Source organism: Callithrix jacchus, chromosome 5 (assembly GCF_049354715.1).
Source record: "Callithrix jacchus isolate 240 chromosome 5, calJac240_pri, whole genome shotgun sequence".
NCBI classification, from domain to species: domain Eukaryota; kingdom Metazoa; phylum Chordata; class Mammalia; order Primates; family Cebidae; genus Callithrix; species Callithrix jacchus.
In genome coordinates, this window is record NC_133506.1 from 98,838,001 (window position 1) to 98,864,618 (window position 26,618).

A 26,618-nucleotide genomic window follows, 5' to 3' on the forward strand; every position below is an offset into this window, starting at 1 on the left:
TTTTCTGGGAGCTGAAGGTATATGTATGATATGTGGAACAGAGTCCCTTAGAAGTGCTAGGTTTAACTTTTGCCTTCACTTGAAAACTGCTTTTTCTCATTACAACCTCATTCACTCTCTGAGGTCAGAGCCTGGCCCGCTAATCTGCCCTGTCACAGGCTCTTCAGGAGTCCTTATCGGCCTTCCTCAGTGTGTCAGTGTTATGAAGAAGTGAGGAGTCTGCTCCTCCCAAGCTAACATCAAAGGGCAAAAGGGGCCGTGATAGAAGCAAACATTCGGACTACAGCCAGATGTGGAACTGGAGCAGCAAGAGGAAACACAAGAACATAGGTAAAAAAAAAAGAAAATTCTTTTTAAAAAATCTCATCTGTCTAATTTTAGGTGCAGTCTACATCTAAGGGCATGAGGGATTAGTAAAATAGTATTTAAGGGAAAAATTTGTAAAGGAAAATGAGTAAAACATTCTGGGAAGGCCAGGTGCAGTGGTTTACGCTTGTGATCCCAGTACTGTGGGGAGACTGAGGCGGGCAGATCACCTGAGGTCAACAGTCTGAGACCAGCCTGGCCGACGTGGTAAAACCCCATCTACTAAAAATACAAAAACTAGTTGGGAGTGTGGCTCATACCTGTAGTCCCAGCTACTCTGGAGGCTGAGACAGGAGAATCACTTAAACCTGGGGGATGGAGGTTGCCATGAGATCACACCACTACACTCCAGCCTGGGCACAGAGTGAGACTCTGTCTCAAAAAAAAAAAAAAAAAGTTCTGGGAAATGTGGAAAGGATATTCATCTGGAGCTAGAATCTCAGGAAACGTTGTATTTATCATAGTTGTTATCAGCATTCAAATAACATTTATGAGACTTAGGAGTCACAAGACTATAGGGCCTGCTAGTTCAGAATCAATTAGATTTGTTTTGTGAGTTCCCCTCAGTGGAAGTTATGGGGAGACAAATTGCAGTTGAAAGTAAGGAAACCATTTCTAACACAGATGTCAGAAAATAGGAGGGACTAGAGGGACTATTTGATAGGTAGCGAGTTGCTCATGGCCGGAGATTTGCATAGCAACTTGTTGTGAGTTGGGAATATTATAGAGGAGATTTTAGAATCCGATAGACTGCTGGACTGGAGAATCTTTAAAGTCCTTTCCAATGCTTCTGTGAATCAACGATATAAATAGAATGTTATGGGAAATTTCCCTAAGAGGCATAAAATGCTACATTTACATGTACCTGTAGAAGAGGCTCACAGTCTAAAAACAATTCCCCAGATCGATTCTGGTTTTCCTGAAGGAAGTGAAAAGGCAGCCAAGAACAAACTGACGTCAGAGGACTGTACACATCTTGCCAGATGCCTGCTTTCTTCCTCTTGGTAAATACATACCACACCCACAGGGCCCCTGCTTTGCAAAGATCACACAGAAAGATGGGTTCTCTTCTTCTAGAGGAAGAATTTTAGTTGAGATAGCAAATATTTTGTTTTGCAATTAACTAAAGGTAAGGGGATCCTTTCTGAAATATTTGCTTCAGAGTTCAAATTTCAGTTTAGGTGGCTATTCTCTGGTCTATGAAACAAAAGAAGGGTGACAGTACTTTAATAACCATGCCCCAAAAGCTCATATTCTTTTCTAAGTCTTAGAGATTTCCACAGCACAGGGCAGAACTACTAGAAGGGAAGGAAAATGCTGCTCTCTCACATCACACTGTATATGAAGAAATATACTTTTGAGATTTAGAACATGTGAAGAGCTAAAATGGTTTCTGCATTTGGTATCAATTGACATTCTTTCAGGAGTAAAATAAAGCTTTACAAAGTGTGTAAAATAATACATAAAAATACCAAATTTAATTAATTAATTAAGTAATTTTTTTTTTTGAGATGAAGTCTCACTTTTGTTGCCCAGGCTGGAGTGCAATGGCATGATCTCAGCTCACCACAACCTGTACCTCCTGGGTTCAAGCGATTCTCCTGCCTCAGTCTCTCAAGCAGCTGGTATTACAGGTATGCACCACCATGCCTGGCCACTTTTTGTATTTTTAGTACAGCTTTTGTATTTTCTCCATGTTGGTCAGATTGGTCTTGAACTCTCAACCTCAGATGATCTACCCACCTCAGCCTCCCAAAGTGCTGGGATTATAGTGCTGGGATTACAAGCGTGACCCCCTGAGCCTAGCTATTTTTATTTTTTTAGACAGAGTCCCACTCTGCTGCCTAGGCTGGAGTGCGGTAGTGTAATCATGGCTCACTGCAGCCTCAAACTCCTGGGCTCAAGAGATCCTCCCACCTCAGCCTCCTAGGTAGCTGGGACTGCAGGTGTGCACCACCATACATGCCTAATTTTTAAAATTTTTAAATCTTTTGTAAAGATGGGATCTTCCTATGTTGTCCATGCTGGTCTCAACTCCTGGCCACAAGCAATCCACCCACATCCACCTCCCAAAGTGCTGAGATTACACATGTGAGCTACCACACCCAGCCTATGTTTGTGTTTATAGCAAGATCTTCTACAGTGCATATACTATAAAATGATACTTCCTTAGTTCTCTAGTGCCTTCCTTTCTTCCCCTTTTAAATTATACATAAGAGCATCATCTCACTTCAACATCTATTTATGCATATTCGCTAATAACTTACCTGGGCTCCTGTGCCAACCTGTGCCCTTTATATCCAGACTCAGTGTTGGTGTTTCCTGATTTAAATGGAAACTGTTTGAAAATGTTAGCAATTTACTTTTTCCATTATGACAAATATTAAGCATTCACCTTTACGCCTACTTATTCTGGCAAGGCTAAGGATATTTGGCAAAGTGATTAGAAAACAGCATATCCAAGATAATTTCCAGTTGTGTGGGGTGGCTCACATCTGTAATCCCAGCACTTTAGGAGGCCCAGGCAGGAGGACTGCAACATAGCAAGACTCCATCTCTCAAAAAAAAAAAAAAAGAAAGAAAGAAAGAAAAAAGCAAAATTAGCCAGGCATGGTGGCATGTGTCTGTAGTCTCAGCTACTAGAGAGACTGAAGTTGGAGAATCACTTGAGCTGGGAAGTTGAGGTTGCAGTGAACTTTTTTTTTTTTTGAGAGGCAGTGTTGCTTTGTTGCCCAGGCTGGAGTGCAGTGGTTCAATCTTGACTCACTGCAACCTCTGCCTCCCAGGTTCAAGCAATTCTCCTGCCTCAGCTTCCCAAGTAGCTGGGACTACAGGTATGCACCACCATGCCCAGCTAATTTTTCTATTTTTAGTAGAGACGAGGTTTCACCATATTGACCAGCTTGTCTTGAACTCCTGACCTCGTAATCTACCTGCCTCCATCTCCCAAAGTACTGGGATTACAGGCGTAAGTCACCATGCCCGGCCTGCAGTGAACTATTATTGTGCCACTGCACTTCAACCTGCACAATAGAGCAAGATTCTGTCTCTCAAAAACAAAAAACAAACAAAACAACAACAACAAAATATAGAGAGGGATGATTTCCAACATTAAACTGTATCTTCAGTAATTGATAGCTTTGAAGAAAATATTGTAATCTTTGGAATTATTGTTAATGTAGAAACAACATTTCTGCCCTAATTATAGGAACTTCTTTCTGTCATTGTTTGGAGCACAGAGTGGCTGCTGTGATGGAGAGTCTCAAGATTGATACTGACGTGTCCTATCCTGAGATGATAGTAGATGTGGGCAGAGTGATTTTTGGAGAAGAAAACAGAAAGAAGATGACCAATAGCTGTTTGAAAAGATCTGAGAATTCTAGAATTGTCCGGGCTATATGTGCGCTGTTAAATTCTGGAGGGGGTGTGATCAAAGCAGAGATTGATGACAAAACCTACAGTTACCAATGCCATGGGCTGGGACAGGATTTGGAAACTTCTTTTCAAAAACTCCTTCCTTCAGGTTCACAGAAATACCTTGACTACATGCAGCAGGGGCACAATCTCCTGATTTTTGTGAAGTCATGGAGCCCAGATGTTTTCAGCCTTCCACTGCGGATTTGCAGCTTGCGCTCCAATTTATATAAGAGAGATGTGACTTCTGCTATCAACTTGAGTGCTAGCAGTGCCCTGGAGCTTCTCAGAGAGAAGGAGTTTAGAGCCCAAAGAGGAAGACCAAGGGTGAAGAAGTTGCCGCCTCAGCAGGTTCTCGATAGATACATTCAGGAAGAGGAAGATATGAGAATATTTGCCTCTGAATTTTTTAAAAAGGACAAACTCATGTATAAGGAGAAACTCGACTTTACTGAGTCAACACATGTTGAATTTAAAAGGTTCACCACCAAAAAGATCGTACCTCGGATTAAAGAAATGCTACCTCATTATGTTTCCGCGTTTGCCAACACTCAAGGGGGATACATCCTCATTGGGGTGGATGATAAGAGCAAAGAAGTGGTTGGATGTAAGTGGGAAAAAGTGAACCCTGACTTATTAAAGAAAGAAATCGAAAATTGCATAGAAAAATTGCCTACATTCCACTTCTGCCATGAGAAGCCAAAGGTAAATTTCACCACAAAAATCCTGAATGTGTACCAAAAAGATGTCCTGGATGGTTATGTCTGTGTGATTCAAGTGGAGCCCTTCTGTTGTGTGGTGTTTGCGGAGGCCCCAGATTCCTGGATCATGAAAGACAATTCTGTCACACGGCTGACAGCTGAGGAGTGGGTGGTCATGATGCTGGATACTCAGTCAGGTAAAGGGAAGTGAAGCCGCTGTCCCTGTCAGCAGGGAGGAAACCCTTTCTCTACCTTTTGTGGGGATTTGATCATATATTTTAGTTAAAAATAGTAATTTATTTTTGCTTGTAAGTGTTCTCCCATTACAGTGTTCTTTAATATTTTTAGTTCCAAAGAGTCAGAATATAAACTGTTTGAGGTCAAGAAATATTTGGATTCTATGACTTAAACAAGTTGTTTTTTTTTTTTTTGAGACTCTGCCACCCAGGCTGGAGTGCAGTGGTATGGTCTTGGCTCACTGTAACCTTCACCTCCCACATGCAAATGATTCTTGTGCCTCAGTCTCCCAAGTAGCTGGGATTACAGGCACATGCCACCATGTCTTGCTAATTTTTGTATTTTTAATAGAGATGGGATTTCGCCGTGTTACCCAGGCTGGTCTCAAACTTCTGACCTCAAATGACATGCTCGCCTCTATCTCCCAAAGTGCTGAGATTATGGGTGTAAGCCACTGCTCCTGGCCAGCCTAAATTAACTTTTAAAGGAAAGTTACAGTATGCCATCAGCTATGAGTTAGGAAAGCTCTCCTTTTCTTATCTACAAACCTGTTGAAGAAACTGTGCAGGCTGATCATCCTAGTCAAAATTGGAATAGTCTTACTTTAGAGATGATATTTTAGAGAAAAGTTTAAGAATGACTCCAAGGACAGGCACAGTCCTAGCATTTTGGGAGGCCTAAGTGGGCAGATTGCCTGAGCCGAGGAGTTCGAGACCAGCCTGGTCAACATGGTGAGACCCCATCTCTTCCCTAAATATAAAAACTAGCCAGGTGTGGTGGTGTATGCCTGTGGTCCCAGCTACATGGGAGGCTGAGGTGGGAGGATTGCTTGAGCCTGGGAGGTAGAGGTTGCAGTGAGCAGAGATCACCTGACTACACTCCAGCTTGGGCCACAGAGTAAGACCCCATCTCAAATAAAATAAAATAAAATGACTTCACTACTCCACTAATTCTTCCAAGCGAAACATTGTTGACAAATTTGAATTGTTTTCGTAACATTAGGAGCTAATTACCTTAAACCACCAAGGGCTTAGGGTACCACCAAGTGGGGGAAAATGATGCAAAAGGAGATGCTAGGGCAGGGGGGTGGTGGGGGAGCAGGACCCCTGTTGTTCTCTCTTAGTTTCAGTTTTGCTTGGAATCAGCCTTGGTGATTCCTAAGCAATCTGTGAAGGACTGGAGGCTGAACTAAGCCTATCTGCTTGCCTTCATGGCCAGTGTGTTTTACATTTGATCAAGACTTGAGTGATTAGAGAAATTTATTGGGTAGTTCTTTCTCGTTTTAAATTTGTTTGAGCTCACTTCTCTCCTCCTCTCCCCCAAAGATCCTGTTACTTTTGATTCCATCTAACATTATATGGAGACATAAACAACTGTAACAACTTTTTTTTTTTTTTCGAGACAAGGTTTTGTAGCCGAGGCTAGAGTGCAGTGGTGCGATCTCGGCTCACTGCAGCTTCCACCTCCCAGGTTCAAGCAATTCTCCCACCTCAGCCTCTTGAGTAGCTGGGATTACAGGCACACCACCACACCCGGCTAATTTTTGTATTTTTAGTAGAGATGGCGTTTTATCATGTTGGCCAGGCTGGTCTTGAACTCCTGACCTCAGGTGATACGCACCCCACTTGGCCTCCCAAAGTGCTGGGATTACAGGCATGAGCCACCGCACCCAGCCAACAACATTTTTAAACACTGTGGTTTTAATTCTTGCTGATCCCTCTAGGTGCCTTTTCTTTTTCTTTCTTTTTTTTTTTTTAAAAATGGGGTTTCACTATGATGGCCAGGCTGGTCTTGAACCTCTGACCTCAGAGGTTATTTTGATTCCAGGTTATCTCTAAGAAGAAAAGGTGGGCCAGGCGCGGTGGCTTACGCCTATAATCCCAGGACTTTGGGAGGCCGAGGCGGGCGGATCACTAGGTCAGGAGTTTGAGACCAGCCCGGCCAACGTGGTGAAACCCCGTCTCTACTAAAAATACAAAAATTAGCCGGGTGTGGTGGTACGCACCTGTAATCCCATCTACTCAGGAGGCTGAGGCAGGAGAATTGCTTGAACCCAGGAGGCAGAGGTTGCAGTGAGCCGAGATCATGCCATTGTACTCCAGCCTGGGCAACAAGAGCACAACTCTGTTCTCAAACAAACAAACAACCAAATCATTAGAGTTGAAGGAAACCTTAGAAATTATCACTTCATTCCTGCATGAGAAAGAGATGAAATGACTTGCCCAAGCTGAGTCACACAGTGAGTTACAAATATGTATGACATGACCCCTGCAGGAATTTCCAGACTTCCTTTCCTGACATATGTGAGCTGTCTGAGGCATAGTAAGTATGACTACTCAGGCACCCGTGCACATCACGGGTCTCTAGTAAGAAGAGCCCAAAAAGAGGTTTTTTTTTTTTTTGGTGTTTTACTTTTTATTTTTTATCTGAAACAACTTTCCATGTAATTGTCTAGCTCCTTCCAGTTTGGTCACAAACTACAGCTCTTACCTGATTTCATCAGCTTCATCTAAATGGGAAAGCCCCGGATATTCCATAAAAGTCTATGAATTGAAGGAGGCTCTGCAACAACGTTTATTTCCAGGTATTCCCTCTTGATTTCAGCTGAGGGGACTGTTTGTTTTCTAAAATTGAGTTGGGAGGTATTAGTAGCAATGAGTTCAAGTGTTTCTCCTTAGAGAAGGTCAAATGAAGAACTTAGAAGAAAAATGATCCTGAAATTTTATTTATTATTTTTTTTCCTCTCTCTCTTTTTTTTTACTTTGGTGCCATGACTTGGATTGAAATTTTATTTATATATAAATTATATATACATATGTATATGTGTGTGAGTGTGTTTGTGTGTGTGTGTCTGACCCTTGTTTCTCAGTCATCTGATTCCCACTATTACTATTTCCCTGTGCTTTTCAACTTCTCGTAACATATGGGTTTTGTTTTCCAAATTTGAGAGTGTGGAACATTTCTCAGATCTCTACCATCAAAAAACTGCACCTGGCTTTCCAATGAAGAAGGAGCCATTGGGTCATCTGCACTTCTTCTAAAGCAGGGTTTCTCTACCTCAGCACTATTGTCATTTGAGTCAGATAACTCTTTGTTGTGGGGGAGAGAGCCCTGTGAACTGTAGAATATTTAGCAGCATTCCTGGCTGGCACCTACTGTATGCCAGTAGCTCCCCTCCAATTGTGACAATAAAAAATTCTCAGGCCAGCATGGTGGCTCACGCCTGTAATCCAGCACTTTGGGAGGCCACCGCGGGCAGATCACCTCAGGTCAGGAGTTCAAGATGAGCCCGCCAACATGATGAAACCCCGTCTCTACTAAAAATACAAAAATTAGCCAGGTGTGGTGGCATGTGACTGTAATCTCAGCTACTCAGGAGGCTGAGGCAGGAGAATTGCCGGAATCCGGGAGGCAGAGGCTGCAGTGAGCTGAGATTGTGCCACTGCACTCCAGTCTGAATGACAGAGAGACTATCTCAAAAAAAAATTCTCTAGACATCACTGAATGTCCCTGGGGATGGGGGAGAAGTGGGGGAGCAAAACTGCTACTGGTTAGAATCACAATTCTAAAGGAAAGCTCTTATTTTCCCAAATGCACCAGGTATCATTTCTTTCTGCAATGTTGCAAGAATACCTACCATAGACTTTGTAAGTTTTGGTAACATCTATTCCTTGAATTTTCAGTGACACAGGAAGAGCTACAGTTTAAACCAGAATCCCTCTGCAAGAAGCTGTTCTCAGATCATAAAGAGCTGGAGGGATTAATGAAGACCCTGATACATCCTTGTTCTCAGGGGATTGTGATATTTTCTAGAAGCTGGGCTGGTGATGTTGGCTTCAGAAAAGAACGGAATGTCCTGTGTGATGCTCTCCTAATAGCAGTTAACAGTCCCCTGGTACTCTATACAATCTTAATAGACCCCAGTTGGCTTGGAGGACGTGAATATGCCCGAAACACAGCTCATCAGTTAAAGCAGAAACTGCAAACTGTTGGTGGTTACACAGGGAAAGTGTGCATCATTCCAAGGGTGATACACCTGGCCAGCACACAGAGTAGACCTGGTGAGATCCCCCTGTGCTACCCGAGGTCCTACAGGCTTGCTGATGAGGAGGAAATGGAAGACTTGCTGCAGGCTCTTGTGGTGGTCTCCCTGTGCTCCAGATCTCTTCTGAGTGACCAACTGGGCTGTGAGTTTTTCAACTTGCTCATAATGGAGCAGAGCCAGTTGCTTTCTGAGAGCCTTCAAGAGACACGTGAATTATTTATCTACTGCTTTCCAGGAACCAGGAAGACAGCTCTAGCCATACAAATCATGGAGAAAATTAAGGACTTGTTTCACTGCAAACCAAAAGAGATCCTCTATGTTTGTGAAAGTGACTCCCTAAAGGATTTTGTGACGTAAGAGTTTTACCAACTAAACACACACAAAAATATATTTAATCAGTCTTTTCAAAAGTGTCACAAAAGTAATTTGTGTTTTTAGTTTAAGTTTTTGCAATGCCTTAGCTGCATAAGTGCAAGAGCACAACCTATATACACATTTCCAAATAATCAGGGAATTGAGCTGCAAACAGGTAATTTATGATGTTCAACCTTAAACATCTCATTATAAATAACTCACGTGTCCATAACTTAAATTTATAAAACCAGAAACACTTTTTTTCACAATTCATGGCCTTAATTTTAAGAAAAATAGAAATAAACCCATTTTTCTTTAAGTATACTTTTTGTTTGATATGTAATGTTTTAAAGTCATAGGGTGTTTCTGCTAATTAGACATTGCACCTAGCATAAACTTGAATTTAAATACAATTTGATTTTATTCATAAAATATTTTCATTTTTGAGTTGTTCTGCATCAGTAATTTTAGAAAATACACACATTCACTGATTTAAATCTCTAGCTTTTAGTAAAATGGGGTAAAATCATTATTATTTTTTATTTGGTTTTGTTATTCAACAAATCTTTTTGAGCACTGTTGATATGGTATCTACTGTGCTACATTTACTGTTAGAGGAGAAAACATATTGAGGACCTTGCCATAAAAAAATAAGCAATGTATTGTATAATGATAAAGACTGGCTGGGTGCGGTGGCTCACACCTGTAATCCCAGCACTTTGGGAGGCCGAGGCGGGTGGATCACGAGGTCAAGAGATCGAGACCATCCTGGCCAACATAGTGAAACCCCGTCTCTACTAAAATATAAAAAATTAGTTGGGCATGGTGGCACGCATCTGTAGTCCCAGCTGCTTGGGAGGCTGAGGCAGGAGAATTGCTTGGACCCGGGAGGCGGAGATTGCAGTGAGCGGAGATCGCGCCACTGCACTGCAGCCTGGCGCTTGGCGACAGAACGAGACTCTGTCTCAAAAAAAAAAGAAAAAATAAATAATAAAGACATGCTTTATTTATTTATTTATTTTTGAGATGGAGTCTCACTGTGTTGTCCAGGCTGGAGTGTAGCAACACGATCTCAGCTCACTGCAACCTCTGTCTCTGGGGTTCAAGTGATTCTCCTCCCTCAGCCTCCTAAGCAACTGGGATTACAGGTGTGCACCACCACGCTGGGCTAATGTTTGTATTTCTAGTAGAGATGGGATTTCACCATGTTGGCCAGGCTGGTCTCAAACTCCTGACCTCAAGTGATCCACCCACCTCCTCCTGGCAGAGTGCTGGGTTTACAGGCGTGAGCCACTGTGCCTGGCCTCATGCCCATTTTAACAGGTTGGAGGTTGGTTGGCAAATATTCCCCAGTGAAGGAGACCATTGGGCACACTGCTAAGCAGTCAGTATGAGAAGTAAATCAAATGGGAGAGGGCTTTCTAGGCAAAAGGCACAGCACGTTCAAAGACATGGAGACACTAGAAAACCAGAATGGTAGATCTGACTAGGCCAGTGCAGAGTGTGAGTATACAGCAGGTAGTATGTTGAAAAGGAGGCAGAAGCCAGATTATGAGGAATCCTGCAGCCTGTGCTGAAGACTACGTTCTTTATTGAGATTTATGGCTAAGTTTCAAAATACCCCAGTCAAAAGGCTAACTCAACAAATATCTGTTGAACCCCTAATTTGAGAGGGATACAAAGATGGCTAAGATCAGTGCTTTTATTTGAGTCCACACAGTTCAAACCAGAAGAGAAGAACATAGTTATGATTCAAGGCATAATACTGGAGGTAGTAAAGCCCTAGGAACTGTATATGTAAAATCATGGAATCTGTAGGGATGAGTGATGTTTCTTGGATCCAAATTAAAGGAGGCAAAAAACAACCAAATTTGTTAAGAAAAAGTACATATATGCTAAAGCATACTATAAAGAAAAATTACCAAGTAAATGAGGTAGCCCCAAAGAGGCCTAGCCTCGTAGATTTGGTACCCTACTTGATGTGTCATGGAACTCAGCATCCTCTCGATGTTTCTCTTGTCAAATCTAAAGGAAGTCAGAGGAATTTGAACTAGTCCATTTTTTTGCACATAAAAATTATGATATGCATCTATATAACTGATCTCCGGCTCTACAAAGGATAGAAAGTAAAGAAATGGTAGTAACAAGTGTAAGTTAACTTTAAGATTTCCTTCAGATGTAATGAACTAGCCAGGCACGGTGGCTCACGCGTGTAATCCCAGCGCTTTGGGAGGCTGAGGTGGGCAGATCACCTGAGGTAGGGAGTTTGAAACCAGCCTGACCAACATGGTGAAACCCCATCTCTACTAAAAATACAACAACAACAACAACAAAAAATTAGCTGGGTGTGGTGGTCCATGCCTGTAGTCCGAGCTACTAGGGAGGCTGGGGCAGGAGAATCGGTTGAACCCGGGAGGTGAAGAGGTTACAGTGAGCTGAGATCATGCCATTGCACTCCAGCCTGGGCAATAAGAGCAAAACTTTGTCTTGAAGACAAACAAGCAAATAAACAAAAGATGTAAAGAACTTGTCTTCAGGATTGCCAAAAGTAGAAATGGACTACTAATAGAAATAATACTGGGTTCATTTTCCTGGGTTCTGTTTCCTGGGTTCATTTCAGAAGTTTCACATGCAGACTTAACTGGATAAACCCAAAGAGCAGGGTATAAAATTATGCATTCTGTCTGTCAGGTAACTTGTAATTTGAACAGTTTTGTGGTATTCACACTAATGAATCAATGACTCAGCCTGTGGATGAGCATCAGCCTCTATGCCATTCTAGAGTAATGAATGCTGATATTCCCTTTGTTGATATGGCTCAAGCCCTGTTTTCTCTTTCCTCCTTACAGCCAACAAACCACCTACCAAGCTGTGACTCGGAAAACTTTCATGCAAGGGGAGTTTCTAAAGATTAAACACATAGTGATGGATGAGACTGAAAATTTCTGTAGCAAATACGGCGATTGGTACATGAAGGCTAAGAACATCACCCATCCAAAGGTGAGGTGGCCTGGAAGTGAAAACCATCACCATGGGATTCTCTGGCTTTTTCTTGACCCTTTTCAAATCCATCACGCAGATGTCAATGGCCTTCCCCCTCCATCTGCTCAGTTTCCTCGAAAAACAATCACCAGAGGGATCCACTGTGCTCTGGAAATAGCAAAGGTCATGAAAGAAGAAATGAAGAGGATCCAAGAAAATCCTCCCTCCAACATGTGTCTAGACACATTAGCATTGTTCGGGGAGGCTACCTACGAGGAAGCCATGCGTGCCCAGGCTCTGCCTGGGGTGTGTGAGACAAAGACTAATCTGACAACGGAACAAATAGCTCACTATGTGGCAAGAAAATGTCACAGCCTGTTCCAGTATGGCTATCTGCCCAAAGATATAGCAATTCTGTGCAGGAGAGGGGAGGACAGAAGACACTATAAGCTTGCACTGCTAAAAGCAATGGAATTAACTGAGACCCACAGAGCATCAGAGGTCATGTTTAGCCAGGCCACTGGTGTTTGCGGAAGTCACATTGTTTTAGACAGTATTCAGCAATTTTCAGGTCTGGAGAGGACTATCGTGTTTGGGCTTAGTCCAGAATGTGACCAGTCAGAGGAATTTCATAAGCTCTGCTTTGCCTCAAGAGCCATTAAACACCTCTACCTGCTTTATGAAAAGAGAGCAGTCTTCTGAAAATTATTACAAATAATACAGGAGGCAGGAAGAGCAGAGCCCTTTCTCCTAGACAGGTGGCAGTGATTCCTTTTTAATATTACAAGTAAGGAAACCAAGACACATCAGTATTTCCTGGAGCCACAGAAATGTCTTAGGGCTGAACCTTTCATTCTATTTTAATGCCACTGGCCTTTTCACAGTCTCCTTCACCTCCTACCTATACAATTACAACTGACTTATAATTAGTCCCCTATCTCCAGCTTTCCTACTCAATCCAGCTGTCATCCATCAAACAGAGTTCTCCTCAAATAGAGAACTGACTTTATGTAACACCTTGCTAACATATCTTCAGTGAGTCCTCACAGACTTCAAACCTAACCAATACTTAAGGCTTTCACTAATATGCCCTGACTTGCTTTCCTAATCACATCCTTTATTATATCTCTATCTCCCAGTGTTTCTCATGCATCCCAGCCTACCTGGCCTATTTTTTTGGGTGGTGGTATGGTGCCCTCCAGGCAAGTTACTTTGCTTTTGTCACAAAAGCAGCCGGTTGACTGGCACCTCATCCTGGCTGTGGGTCTCAAGCTTTCCAGGTCCAGAACTCGATTGCCTTTTTGCACCGAGTCTAGATCAGTCTCTTGGAGATACTTTATGCTAATTAAGCTCACAAAGGACCAATTCATAAATGAAAATGCTACTCTGTTAATTTATAGTGAGGACCATAGTAATAAGTGGGCCAGGTGCTTTTGCTAATCAGTGCCCTCAACAGTAATATAGGAAGCCAAATTATATGAGCAAAGCCTTGCAGTAAGGGAAGCTAGTAATTTGATTCAAAATTTAAAAGTCTTCAGGCTGTACTAGACTATTGCAATATCTATTAGGTTGGTGTGAAAGTGCAAAACCGCAATTACTTTTGCACCAACCTCATATAAAATAAGATTGAAATCATTTCTAAAATAAAGATATTTCCATCACAAGGACTAGACGAGTTAGTTTACAGGTTTACAAGAGAAAGCAAATTTAGAATGCTAAGGATGACTACTTTTCATTATTCTCTGCCCTCAGATGAAATCTTTTTTTCTGTCCTGATTACTAAAGTTTCCAGGTTGATCACCAACCCTTTCCTCACTGCCCCCAACATATACAAATTGGCCTACATTCAATCTCTACATATATGAATACACTCATGTAGGCTAGGAACTCCTTATACTCTGCTGCTGGGCTGGAAAGTAGTCTTCCTATAAGGGCCCTTTGCACATTGCTGATCTCTTCCATTACAACTTGGTGCTAATTTTTAAATCCAACTCTCAGAGTTTATGGGGATCCTGGGTGTCAACTTTACCACCGACAGCACCCACACACATCCCTGACTCCTGCTCTGCGCCTGTGCCATTTTCTCTGTCTTTAAACCCTTTTCTGTCCCCTTCACCTTTGAAATCCTTACTTTCAATCAAATCCTTGTTCAAAGGCCTATTACCACAGTTAAACTTTTACTATCTCCCTAAGTGAAACTTTCCAAAGTAAATGATACATATTAGAGATAAAATCACAGTTTCCTTTTCCTAGTCAGCTCCCGGAATGACTGAGCCAATCCTGTGCTCTTCAAAATACTCTTGCTTTTGCAAGGATTTTTAAACTGCTTTGGAAGTATTCTTATTTCCAAACTGTTTCTAACTTCTAGAAAAGTTTAAGACAACTTGATTGACTCTGGTGAGTCTTGAATCCAGGAGAACATGGGGAAATTTTGGTTATAATTTTAGATAAAGCTCCTCAGTCTTCCAAGAGGTGGAAGAGCAGCAGGGTTTCTAGAAGCTCTCTTAGCTGCCTTTCTGAATTCTTTAGATCCGTTAGAAGGAGCTAGCCTGCATGTAGGCATGGGTTGAAAAGAAAAACCTTTCCCTTGCTTCCCACTGCTCTAATTACCTGGTGTTTCTTCCTTTTTACCTTTCCTTGGGGGCTTTAGGGTACTTTTGGCTAGAAGGAAATGAAGTTTAGCAATTACTTTTGCAAAAGATACCAGTGCATTAACATTCTGTTGAAGGAGATGTATGAATTCCATAAAAATAAAGAGTCAAAGTCAACAGGGTATGAAGGAGTATGGGTGGGACAGGGAATTGCTATATTTTAGTCATAAGCCTTAGTACCATTTGACTTTAAAAACACATGCATGCATTATATAATTTTTTTCTCCAACACCCCAACCCATTATATAATTTTTAATAAAAATTGAATTGTAAAGAATTGTTTTGAATATTGAATTTGGGAGTCTTTGTTAGTTCTTAGTCTAGTGAAACAACTCAATCAGGATGGAAGTAGAATAACTAACTCAGTGATTCTCAACCCTGAATGCTCATTATAATTTCCTGGGGAACTTTAAAAAAAATCAGCAATCAGGCCAGACACCAGACTAATTAACAGCATGTCTAGATACAGGCTTAAGCATCGATATTTATTAAATGTTGTCCAGGGAGGGTGCAGTGGATCATGCCTGTAATACCAGAACTTTGAGAGGCTGAGGTTGGGGGGAAATCACTTGAGGCCAGGAGCAACATAGCAAGGCCAATCTCTACAAAAAATGTAAAAAAAAATTAGCTGGGCATGGTGGTGCATGCTTTTAGTCCTAGCTACTCCAGAGGGCAAGGTAGGAGGATTGCTTGAGCCCAGGAATTTGAGGCTACAGTGAGCTATGATTACTCCTCTGCATTTCAGCCTGGGTGACAGAGCAAGACTTGTCTCTCAAAAAAAAAAAAAGAAGTTGGCTGGGTGCAGTGGCTCACGCCTGTAATCCCAGCACTTCAGGAGGCCAAGATGGGCAGATCACGAGGTCAGGAGTTCAAGACCAGCCTGACCAACATGGTGAAATCCGTCTCTACTATACAAAAAAAATTAGCTGGGCATGGTGGTGCGTGCCTATAATCCCAGCTACTCAGGAGGCTGAGGCAGGAGAATTGCTTGAATCCAGGAGGCAGAAGTTGTGGTAAGCCGAGATCACACCACTGCACTCCAGCCTGGGCAACAGAGCGAGACTGCATCTCAAAAAACAAAAAACAAACAAACAAACAAAAAGTTGTTCAAATGATTCTAATATGTCATGAGGGTTGAGAACCATTGAACACTTCTCCTAGTCTATTCTTTCTGTCTTCAAAAAATGTTTGCACATTTCTCTTCCTATTAAGACTGTGAGCTTCTTGAGAGTAAGAGGATGTGTCACTTACATATCTATATTTCCCCTAGGACAACTAGTACAGTGCCTCTAACATGGCAGGTGTTCAGCAAATATTTGCTGAACTGTACCTGTAGATTTTAGAAAACTGGAATCTACTAGGGATCTACAATGATTCTATTCAATAGTATGAATATCTAATATTAGAGATTTCAAAGAGGTCAGTGTGGAGAATAATCTTTGACACTGCAATAATGAAGAATAAGGGAACAATAAAGGCAACTCAATTGTTTTTAGGCAACAGGTCAAGTTAAAGATCTATGATAATAGTTCATTAGGTTCAAATGTAAGATTAGGAACTGGTGGGGACTAAGAATAATTAGCTAACTTGGTTGTACTTAGATTTCTCAATGTTTTCTACAAGGTCTTAATATGATGGATAAAGCAGTTAACTAAATGAAATAACTAAGATAAAAGACAAGATTTAGAAGCTGTGAGAAGCTTCTAAAATTTACTTTTAACAAGAAGAGTAATATAATATTATCTTGGAAGTTTCAGAAATGGAGAAAGGCAACATTAAAAGTTCTTAAATCCTCTTGTTAGCTGGGTATAACATTTTTGCTTATTTATTTCTATTCTTTGTTGGTATGGAAAATATTTTTACATAGTTATGACCAAGTTGCGCATACCTATATGTGTGAAAAAAAAGCACACCTATATGTGTGCTTTTCCATTTAATTGTTTTGTGAGATATTGCTATAGACTACATTCTTGTTCCCAATATTTCATAACTCTCTGTATCTATACCCTTTGTAGTTCCTAACATTAGAGGTAGAAATAGTTTCAATTTATTGTGGCCTTGGCCATGTGACTTGGAATGTTAGTAGTTGTGATGCACATAGAGGCTGTACATGGACTTACAGCATTGGGCTTGCTCTCTTGAATTTCTGCTATTTCCACACAGAAACGTGCCCTCGGTGGCCCACCAGCCACTAAGATATGTGAGTCCAATTTGAACTCAACTCATGGCCTGGAGCCAAGTTCTACCAGTCCTAACTAGCTCAGCCAAAATCCAGCTGATCTGAAAGTGCATGAATGAGAATTAAAAGCTTATTATGTAATGACCAAGATTTCAAGGTTGTTTGTTTTATAGCTATAGCTAATGCAGGCATTTTCCTCATGTTGTAGCACAGTCTTCAATATAATCATTTTAAATGAGTGCACCGCATCCTAGCCAGCTCATATGAAATTTCAATAATAATTCCCCTGTTATTTGTATCACTAGCAATTTTACACCAATAAAATTAAGCCAGGCACATACTCAGGCATACAACCTTTTCTTTTTATGGTATATTTATAAATCCCTGGAGATGGGCTTACTGGATGAAAAGGTGACCTGAATGTAAGAATCACCTTATTCAGATTAGTTCTGATGGGAAGTGAATAGAAAATCCCAATCACTGCATCTGATAACATATAAATGTGTTGCATTAACTAAGAGAGCAAAATACTGACATCAGTATTTTCTGATGACAGAAAAAAGGAATTGATATCTTGGAAACAGGTGACTCTGCAAGGGAGCACAGAGAGTGAAACTAATGCTCACCACCCTAACCCACAGCTGCAGAAGAAGAACTTAACTTGGAGAACTATGAGTAGAAACATGAATTATACAACCTTGACACTGTATTAAAAAAAGAATCGGTGGTCACTTAAAACTGACAATAGCGTACTAAGAGAAAAGAAAAGATGCCTCTGACCATAAACAGGATCTTTTCATTTTTTTAAAAATTAGGTAGGTATGGTGGCTCACGCCTGTAATCCCAGAACTTTGGGAGGCCGAGGCAGGCAGATCATGAGGACAGGAGATCTAGACCATCCTGGCCAACATGGTGAAACCCCGTCTCTATTAAAAATACAAAAACAAAAAAATTAGCTGGGTGTGGTGGTGTGCACTTGTAGTCCCAGCTACTTGGGAGGCTTAGGCAGGAGAATCACTTGAACCCAGGAGGCGGAGGCTGCAGTGGTGCCATCTCGGCTCACCACAACCTCCGGTTCCTGGGTTCAAGTGGTACTCCTGCCTCAGCCTCCCGAGTAGCTGGGATTACCGGCATGCGCCACTATGCCTGGATAATTTTGTATTTTTAGTAGAGATGGGGTTTCTCCATGTTTGTCAGGTTGGTCTCAAACTCCCAACCTGAGATGATCCACCAGCATTGACCTCCCCAAAGTGCTGGGATTATAGGCGTAAGCCACTGTGCCTGGCTAAAAAAATTTAAAAAAAAAATTTTTTTTTTGAGACAGGGTCTCATTCCTGTTGCTCACGTTGGAGTGCAGTAGCACAATCACAGCTCACTGCAGCCTCAACTTCCCAGGCTCAGGCGATCCTCCCACCTCAGCCTCTGAGTAGCTGGGACTACAGGTGTGTGCCACCACGTCTGGCTAATTTTGGCACTTTTTGTAGAGACAGGGTTCTGCCATGTTGCCCAGGCTGGTCTCAAATTCCTGAGCTCAAGTGATCCACCTGCCTCAGCCTCCCAAAGTGCTAGGATTACAGGCATGAGCCACTGTGCCCATCCTAAACAGGACTTTTTAAAACAGAAACTCTGACATGGAGAAATCCATTTGAGAAAAGAGGAGAAAGTGTAGAGGTCAACTAGATCTTCTATGAAGCTAAATTGCCCTCATTTCCCCAAGGTTTTGGGTAGGCTGAACATAAAATTATTTTTGAGAAGTTTCCATCTGAAATAAGTACAAAGCAGCCGGGCATAGTGGCTCATGCCTGTAATTGTGAAATATCTACATATTATCTGAGAAATATCTATATATTATCTCCAGATTGTAGATTATACAACTGAAGCACAGAGAATCTCACTTTCTCAAAGTCACATATCAAGTAAGTGTCTAAGCTTGTTAAATATAACATTTATTTATTTATTTATTTATTTATTTATTTATTTATTTATTTATTGAGATGGAGTCTCACTCTTTCGCCAGGCTGGAGTGCAGGCTCAGCTCACTGCAACCTCTGTCTCCTGGGTTCAAGCGATTCTCCTGCCTCAGCCTCCTGAGTAGCTGGGACTACAGGAATGTACCACCACTCCCGGCTAATTTTTTTGTATTTAGTAGAGACGGGATTTCACCATTTTGGCTAGGCTGGTCTTGATCTCCTGACCTCGTGATCCACCAGCCTCGGCCTCCCAAAGTGCTAGGATTACAGGTGTGAGCCACTGTGTCCAGCCTAAATATAACATTTAAATAGAATCCTTGTTCTCATAATCCCAACTCTGAGAATTTATAAATACTCTCAAAATATTCTCTAGAATATGCTGGAGTATTCAGAGTGAACAAGTATACTTATGTTTGCCATCAGGGTCCTCTGTCAAGCTCTTATCTCTGGAAAGTGTTAGCCTTTATTGTAAGCAGACAGCTGACTAGCCCAAACTGTTTCCTATAGTTAACATCTGCAGTCATCACAGAGCCTTTTGACCATTCTGGAAAAGTCTGAATTTCTTGATCTGTGAAGCTCAGGATCAGACTCTGGTCATATTTCTGACCCATCCAAGGTCAGGCCCTCCTGACATGACCTGCCGGATTCCCTCTAAGACTGCTGCATCTTATCTCCTCCCATTGCAACCTTTCAGGCATTTCCTGGTGATGTAGAATTATGATGTCCCCACCTTCCTTCCCCTAAAACCCCTAAGAAATATAAGTACAATGTCAGAGCAGATATTGCTGATTATTAAAGGAAACGGGCATTTAGAAAGTTCCAGGACAGTGTTTCTCTCTGAGTCTAATTCACAAGGGAAGGAGAAGGTTTAGCTGCCCCATTCAATATCTGCAGTTAACAGAAGGCAAACATGATTTTGAAAGAAATGGTATTAGTTTTCACCTTTGTTCCTTCTTTCATTCTCGATCTAAAATGGGTGTGAAGAATGAGAAATTAAGGCATAGCCAGGGTGTATTTTCTCTTGTTATTGTTTACTGCTTCAGAGTTCTCTTGGGCCAATTGCAGATAAAGTCCCTCATTCCTGCTTTAATCAAGGAAGGCTGTCTTTGCCCAGTTGTACAGCTTGAAAGAAACAGGTGCTTTCTTCTTAGCCAGCCAAGTATGACAAACCCCACCAGTCAATGGCTCATATATCAAAATACCTTTACAGTCCCATTCATTTCTCCTCTGATATATATGGTTAGAACTAACATATATTAAGTGCTTAGTATATGCTAGACATGGTGCACATTGCTTTAGAAATATATGTTTTAACCTCCCAGCCAGTCTTTGAATTATGTAAAGCAGTAAGGTAGGATAAGGCAGTGTTAAGAGCTTGAATCTGGGCTGGGCGTAGATTCACAAGGGAAGGAGAAGGCTTAGCTGCCCTAATGCCTGTAATCGCAGCACTTTGGGAGGCCGAGGCAGGTGGATCATGAGGTCAGGAGTCCAAGAGCAGCCTGGCCAAGATGGTGAAACCCCGTCTCTACTAAAAATACAAAAATTAGCCGGGCATGGTGGCAGGTGCCTGTAATCCCAGCTACTCGGGAGGCTGAGGCAGAGAATTGTTTGAACCTAGGAGGCAGAGGTTGCAGTGAGCCAAGATTGCACCACTGCACTCCAGCCTGGGCGACAGAGCGAGACTTTGTCTAAAAAAAAAAAGGAGCTTGAGTACAGGTGCCAGATCAACTCTATTCTTAATTGGCTGGATGACCTCGAGCAAGTTACTTTACCTCTTTAAGATTCAGTTTTCTCATCTATAAAATAGAGATAAAATTCATACCTATGGCTTAAGATAAAGATGAAGATTGAAAGTTAATATTCCACTTAGGCTAACTACGGTGGCTCACACCTGTAATCGCAGCATTTTGAGAAGCCGAGGCAGGCAGATCACTTGAGCCCAAGAGTTTGAGACCAGCCTGGGTAACATGGTGAAACCCCATCTGTACAAAAACAACAACAAAACAAAATAAAACAAAACAAACCGAAATTAGTCAGGCATGTGGCACATGCCAGCACTCTCAACTACTTTGGGGCTGAGGTAGGAGGATAACTTGAACCCAGGAGGTCAAGGCTACAGAAAGCTGCGATAGGGCCAGTGCACTGCAGCCTGGGGGACAGCGAATGATACTATCTGAAAACAATAAAAATAATAAATAAATATGACACTGGCCGAGCATGGTGGCTGACACCTGTAATTCCAGCATTTTGGGAGGCTGAGGCGGGTGGATCACTTGAGGTCGGGAGCTCAAGACCAGCCTGGCCAACATGGTGAAACCCCATCTCTACTAAAAATACAAAAAAAATTAGCTGGGTGTGGTGGTGCGCACCTGTAATCCCAGCTACTTGGGAGAATGAGGCAGAAGAATCGCTTGAGTGCGGGAGGCAGAGGTTGAAGTGAGCCAAGATCGATGCATTGCACTCCAGCCTGGATGACAGAGCAAGACTCCATCTCAAAAAAAAAATAAATAAATAAATATTGAAAAAATAAAATAAAAATGACATTTATATAAAGCATAGTATGTAGAAAGCTCTCAATAAATTTTAGACCTTACTAGCTCCAATTTACAGCTGAGGAGGCTATGACTTAAAAGACAAATACTTAGGCCCAGTTTCGATGGCTCATGCCTGCAATCCCAGCATCTTAGGAGGCCAAAGCCAGGGGATTGCTTGAGGTCAGGAGTTTGAGACCAGCCTAGGCAATATAGAGAGACCCTGTCTCTACAGTTTTCTTTTTAATTAGCAGGGCATGGTGGCACACACCTGTAGTCCAACTACTTGGGAGGCTGAGGTGGAAAGATTGCCTAGGCCCAGGAATTCGTTTGCAGTGAGCCATGGTCACACCATTGCACTCCAGCCTGGACAACACAACAAGACTCTATCTCTAAAAATAAACAAATAAGGAAATAAATTAACAAATAAATAATAAACACCTTACCCAAGATCACAGAACTAGTAAGTTCTGAATCTGAGATCTGAACCCATGTCTGTCTGGCTCCAAATTCCATGTTAGCCTCTATGTTCTTCTGCCTGCCTGTACATCAAAGTAAAAGGCATAAGGCTTCTTCCATGTAGACAGGAATTCATTTGGTTTTATGTTGAGACTTGGATCAAATACGCTTAGAATATTGATGGTATTCTTAGCCTCTAAAATTTTTCTACAAAATCAATATGATTACTTAAATGACTTACATAATAGGAAACATTCAGAGAATAGCATTTTATATACTAAGAAACATAAAAGATATACCTGTCATTACAAGTTCTATATAATGACATTATAGAAAGATGAGAAAATGGAAAACCACAAAAGAAAATTCCATCCCTATTATGACTGCCACATCGTGCAGTTGTTTTCATTTTTGCTTGTTCATTTCCAGGGCTAGTCCACCAGCAGATATATTTTAGCAGAGTTGTAATCATTGCATACATTCCATTTTATATCCTGTTTGGGTTGATTGTTCTGGTGACCCCTTTCTTTGCAATCTCCCATATAGTATATGAGGCATTTCCCACATTGCAGCCTAGGGAGAGGTAGTTCTCGGTGCCTTTGAGCAAGGAGCCAAGATTATCAGGGCAGTAGCACCCCTTATGTTCCAGTTGGTTTCATGAGCAGCCTGAACTCACGCCTACAGGGAAGAAGAGGATGATGGGCAAGTAAAGGAGGAAAAAGCTCTTCACCTACCTCCATTAAATATGGGGCAGGGTGGGCTGGGGGGTGGGGCAGACATTTTAGGGAACTGTGCAACAGAGCAACACAATTAGGACAGAAACAGTCTTCTTTCCTTGCTTCCCCACGGGTCACTGTGGGAAGCTGGCATGTGGGTGTACCCTCCTTGTGCAGTTGCCAGGCACAGAACCCAGGAGGCCTGTAAAGCAAACCTCTGTTTGGCCAAAGGTACCAAATATTCCCAAATATTGGGAATATTGCTCCCAAATATTGCTGTTGCTCCCAAATACTCCATTTTGGCATAAGGATTATTTTGAGCTGAAGGCACTTGAAAATAGCAGAAGCACACGAGGATGCAAAGGCATAAAAATTATATAATGGACTCTGAGGACTTGGGGGAAGGGTGGGAGAAGGGTGAGGGATAAAAGACTACACGCATTGGGTACAGTGTATGCTGTTTGGGTGACGGATGCACCAAAATCTCAGAAATTGCCACTATAGAACTTATCCATGTAACCAAATACTACCTGTTCCTCCAAAACTGTTGAAATAATGATAGCAGATGCAAAAAGGGAATCTTAATGTTTTTTCTTCCTGAAAGCAGGAGACAAAAGTCCCATGTGAAAGATGATTTCCCTGTACCAGGAGAAGGAAAAACATTCTTCGACAGGGGTTATAGCCAAGTAAGTTGGTACAAACAGACCTTGCTAAAATAACCCTTATCTTCCTTTGCCTCCACACATAACTTAATGTAATCACATTTCCACAATTGCACTTTTTGCTCATCCTACTTATAAGCATTTAGGTTTTGCAACTTCTTTAGGTCTTCAATTATCTATAGGGGCTCCTATATGTAAAACTCTGTATGTTTTTCTCTTGTTAATCTCTCATAAGTCAATTTAATTCTCAGACCTAGCCAAAATCCCTAGGAGGACAGAGGTAAAATTTTGTCTCCCCTGTGGTTTCTGGCAATGAAAATGGGACACTGAAAGGTTGAGATGCGCCGCTCACTGCAGAGCCTGTGGATAGGATCCCGGAAGAGCTGACAGAATCTGCAGAAGGTAAGAATTCCTACCAAAGTTAGCTCTCCCAGATATCTATCTGCAGTGCCCTGTAGAGAGGAGAACGTAAAAAATTTTCCTTGTCTCTTCCGTTCCAAATTCAGATCAGCAGGAGAAAAACATTTTAAGAATGAGTTCTTTGAATTGTAACTTTTACAAATTTGCTCTGGGTATGATCCACAGCCTCCCAGGAATAATAAAAAGTCCTTGTGTGTATTGTCTCTGTCTTTGTGTTGTTTGTCATAAGGAAGAAAATCAAAAGATGAGATTCTTCTTTCTTTTTATGTCCTGAGAGCTTGGCTTTAAAAATATTCTCTCTGGTCTTCCACTCTACTGCACTCCAGCCTGGGTTACAGAGCTAAAAAAAGAAAAAAAAAAAGAATAGAGATGTTCTTAGTGCACTAATGGTTAGAATTGATTGACAATAATTTGGCTTCAGATTAAATGCTGTCAGTGCTTCTCTTGGAAGAAAGGCAATGACTGTCTCAAATAGAAATTTTGTCTATTACTGGAGTTATTAGTATTAAAGAAAGTTGGCACCTGAGGTGGTAGTTCTGAATCAAGCAGCCCCAAAGACCTTTTTTATTTGAGACAGAGTCTCACTCTGTCACCCAGGCAGTGGTACAATCTTGGCTCACTGCAACCTCCACCTCCCAGGCTCAAGCAATTTTACTGCCTCAGCCTCCCAAGTAGCTGGGATTACAGACATTTGCCAGTATGCCCAGCTAATTTTTTGTATTTTTAGTAGAGATAATGCTTCACTATGTTGCCCAGGCTGGTCTCGACCTCCTGAGCTCAGATGATCCTCCTGCCTTGGTCTCCCAAAATGTGGGGATTGCAGGAGTGACCCACCATGCCCAGCCCCAAAGACATTTCTCTTAATATTCTATACCCTCAGGAGTCCTCACCTGATACCCTATGGTTTGAGAAAAACTGCACTGGCCCCCTCTCTCATGTTTTTAAAGATTCTCTAGCCTCACAGTGAAATTGGTACCTGGAAGGGACACAATGCTCTGTGGGAGTCCCAAGGATGCAAGGAATTTCTCAAGATCAAAGGCATAATAAACATGTGGGTTTAGATGAGGTTTACTAGATATTTCAAAGCTTCCTTTCCTTTATAATTGTAATATAATAATGTTTATAAAAGAATATCTGAAATATCTATAATTAATAATCAAATCTATTAATCAATTAATTGTCATAATCAGTATGATTCTTCTCCTTCCCCTAATTTATCATTCTTTTCACGTCTAGTGCCACCAAGACATTTGCCATGTGTTCTGGAATCCCTCTGGAAAGAGCTGTTCTCACAGCATAAAGGACTAGAGGAGTTATAAATAAGCAAGTGCAACCTTTCTCCTGGGGAATTGTGATCCTCTCTAGAAGCTGGGCCATGGACCTGAACTTGCAGGAGAAGCCAGGAGTCATCTGTGATGCTCTGCTGATAGCACAGAACAGCACCCCCATTCTCTACACCATTCTCAGGGAGCAGGATGCAGAGGGCCAGGACTACTGCACTCACACCGCCTTTACTTTGAAGCAGAACCTGGTGAACGTGGGGGGCTACACCGGGAAGGTGTGTGTCAGGGCCAAGGTCCTCTGCCTGAGTCCTGAGAGCAGCACAGAGGCCTTGGAGGCTGCAGTGTCTCCGATGCATTACCCACTGTCCTATCGCCTTGCAGGCACCCAGCACATGGAAGCCCTGCTGCAGTCCCTGGTGATTGTCTTGCTCGGCTTCAGGTCTCTCTTGAGTGACCAGCTCGGCTGTGAGGTTTTAAATCTGCTCACAGCCCAGCAGTATGAGATCTTCTCCAAAAGCCTCCGCAAGAACAGGGAATTGTTTGTCCACGGTTTACCTGGCTCAGGGAAGACCATCATGGCCATGAAGATCATGGAGAAGATCAGGAATGTGTTTCACTGTGAGGAACAGAGAATTCTTTATGTTTGTGAGAACCAGCCTCTGAGGAACTTCATCAGGTGAGCAGTGGATCTTATATCTCTAAACATTATTTAATCTGGGATTAATTTTCTTTGCTAAGTCACCTTGTTCACTGAAAATTAAGTGGTAAAATTCTCTGTGACAACAAATTGTGTCTATGAGAGCATGATAGAATAATTTTGTCTACATTTTTTAGCTAAAGAAAACCTGAGTATGTCATTTTTTATTTTCTTTTCCTCGAGAGAGAGTCTTGCTTTGTCACCCAGGATGGAGTACAGTGGCACCATCACGACTCACGGCAGCCTCAACCTCCTGGGCTCAAGCAATCCTCCCACCTCAGCCTCCTGAGTAGCTAGGACCCAGCTGCATGCCATCATGCCTGGATAATTTAAAAATATTTTTGTAAAAAATACTATGTATCCCAGGCTGGAGTGATCATAGTTCACTATATCCCCGAGCTCCTGGGCTGAAGTGATCCTCCTGTCTTAGCCTCCCACATTGATAGGATTCTAGGCATGAGCCACTGCGCCAGGCTCAGTTGGGTTTTCGTTGGTGCCTGCCTATCTCTGAAATCTGGTTTTAGCTGGATGGGACTTCCTGCATTAAATATCTGAAAATCTACCCAGCCATGGTAAAATAAAACAAAAATTGCTTGAAAATTTAAGTTAACTTTTGATTTTAGAATATTCATAGACTTACAGAAAAGTTGCAAAGATAGTTCAGAAAGTTCCTGTGTACCCCTCACTCAGTTCCCTCTTTCATTACTACATTACTGGGGTTCGCTTGTCACAATCACAGTACATCCCTGTGAACTAAACTCCACAGTGAATGTGGATTTCCCAGTTTTCTCCTACTATGCTTTGTCTGTTCCAGGATCCCACCCAGGACACCATATGACATTTCGTATTGTAAACTATTCATCTCCATAGGAAATGTGCTATTCTTAGTTTTGTCCTGTGTCCGTGTATTCTCATTGTTCAACTCCCACTCATGAGTGAGAACATGTGGTG

At 41.9% G+C, this 26,618-nt stretch overlaps 1 protein-coding gene across 1 annotated transcript; it reads left to right on the forward strand.

Annotated features, from left to right (window-relative positions):
• The first annotated feature begins 1,915 nt into the window (after window positions 1-1,915).
• Window positions 1,916-12,923, forward strand: SLFN14 (schlafen family member 14). Its single transcript, XM_054256126.2, has 5 exons — window positions 1,916-2,000; window positions 3,575-4,678; window positions 7,174-7,302; window positions 8,402-9,116; window positions 11,967-12,923. The coding sequence occupies exons 1-5, from the start codon at window positions 1,919-1,921 to the stop codon at window positions 12,799-12,801; spliced, it is 2,865 nt and encodes a 954-aa protein (XP_054112101.1). The 5' UTR covers window positions 1,916-1,918; the 3' UTR covers window positions 12,802-12,923.
• Window positions 12,924-26,618: the final 13,695 nt, after the last annotated feature.

Bases quoted from the DNA above. Each gene is read 5' to 3' on its own strand.
- SLFN14 (XM_054256126.2), top strand. From the start codon at position 1,919: ATGATCTCAGCTCACCACAACCTGTACCTCCTGGGTTCAAGCGATTCT. The intron at 4,679-7,173 runs GTAAAGGGAAGT...GTAATTGTCTAG, and splicing joins GATGCTGGATACTCAGTCAG to CTCCTTCCAGTTTGGTCACA. The intron at 9,117-11,966 runs GTAAGAGTTTTA...TCCTCCTTACAG, and splicing joins TCCCTAAAGGATTTTGTGAC to CCAACAAACCACCTACCAAG.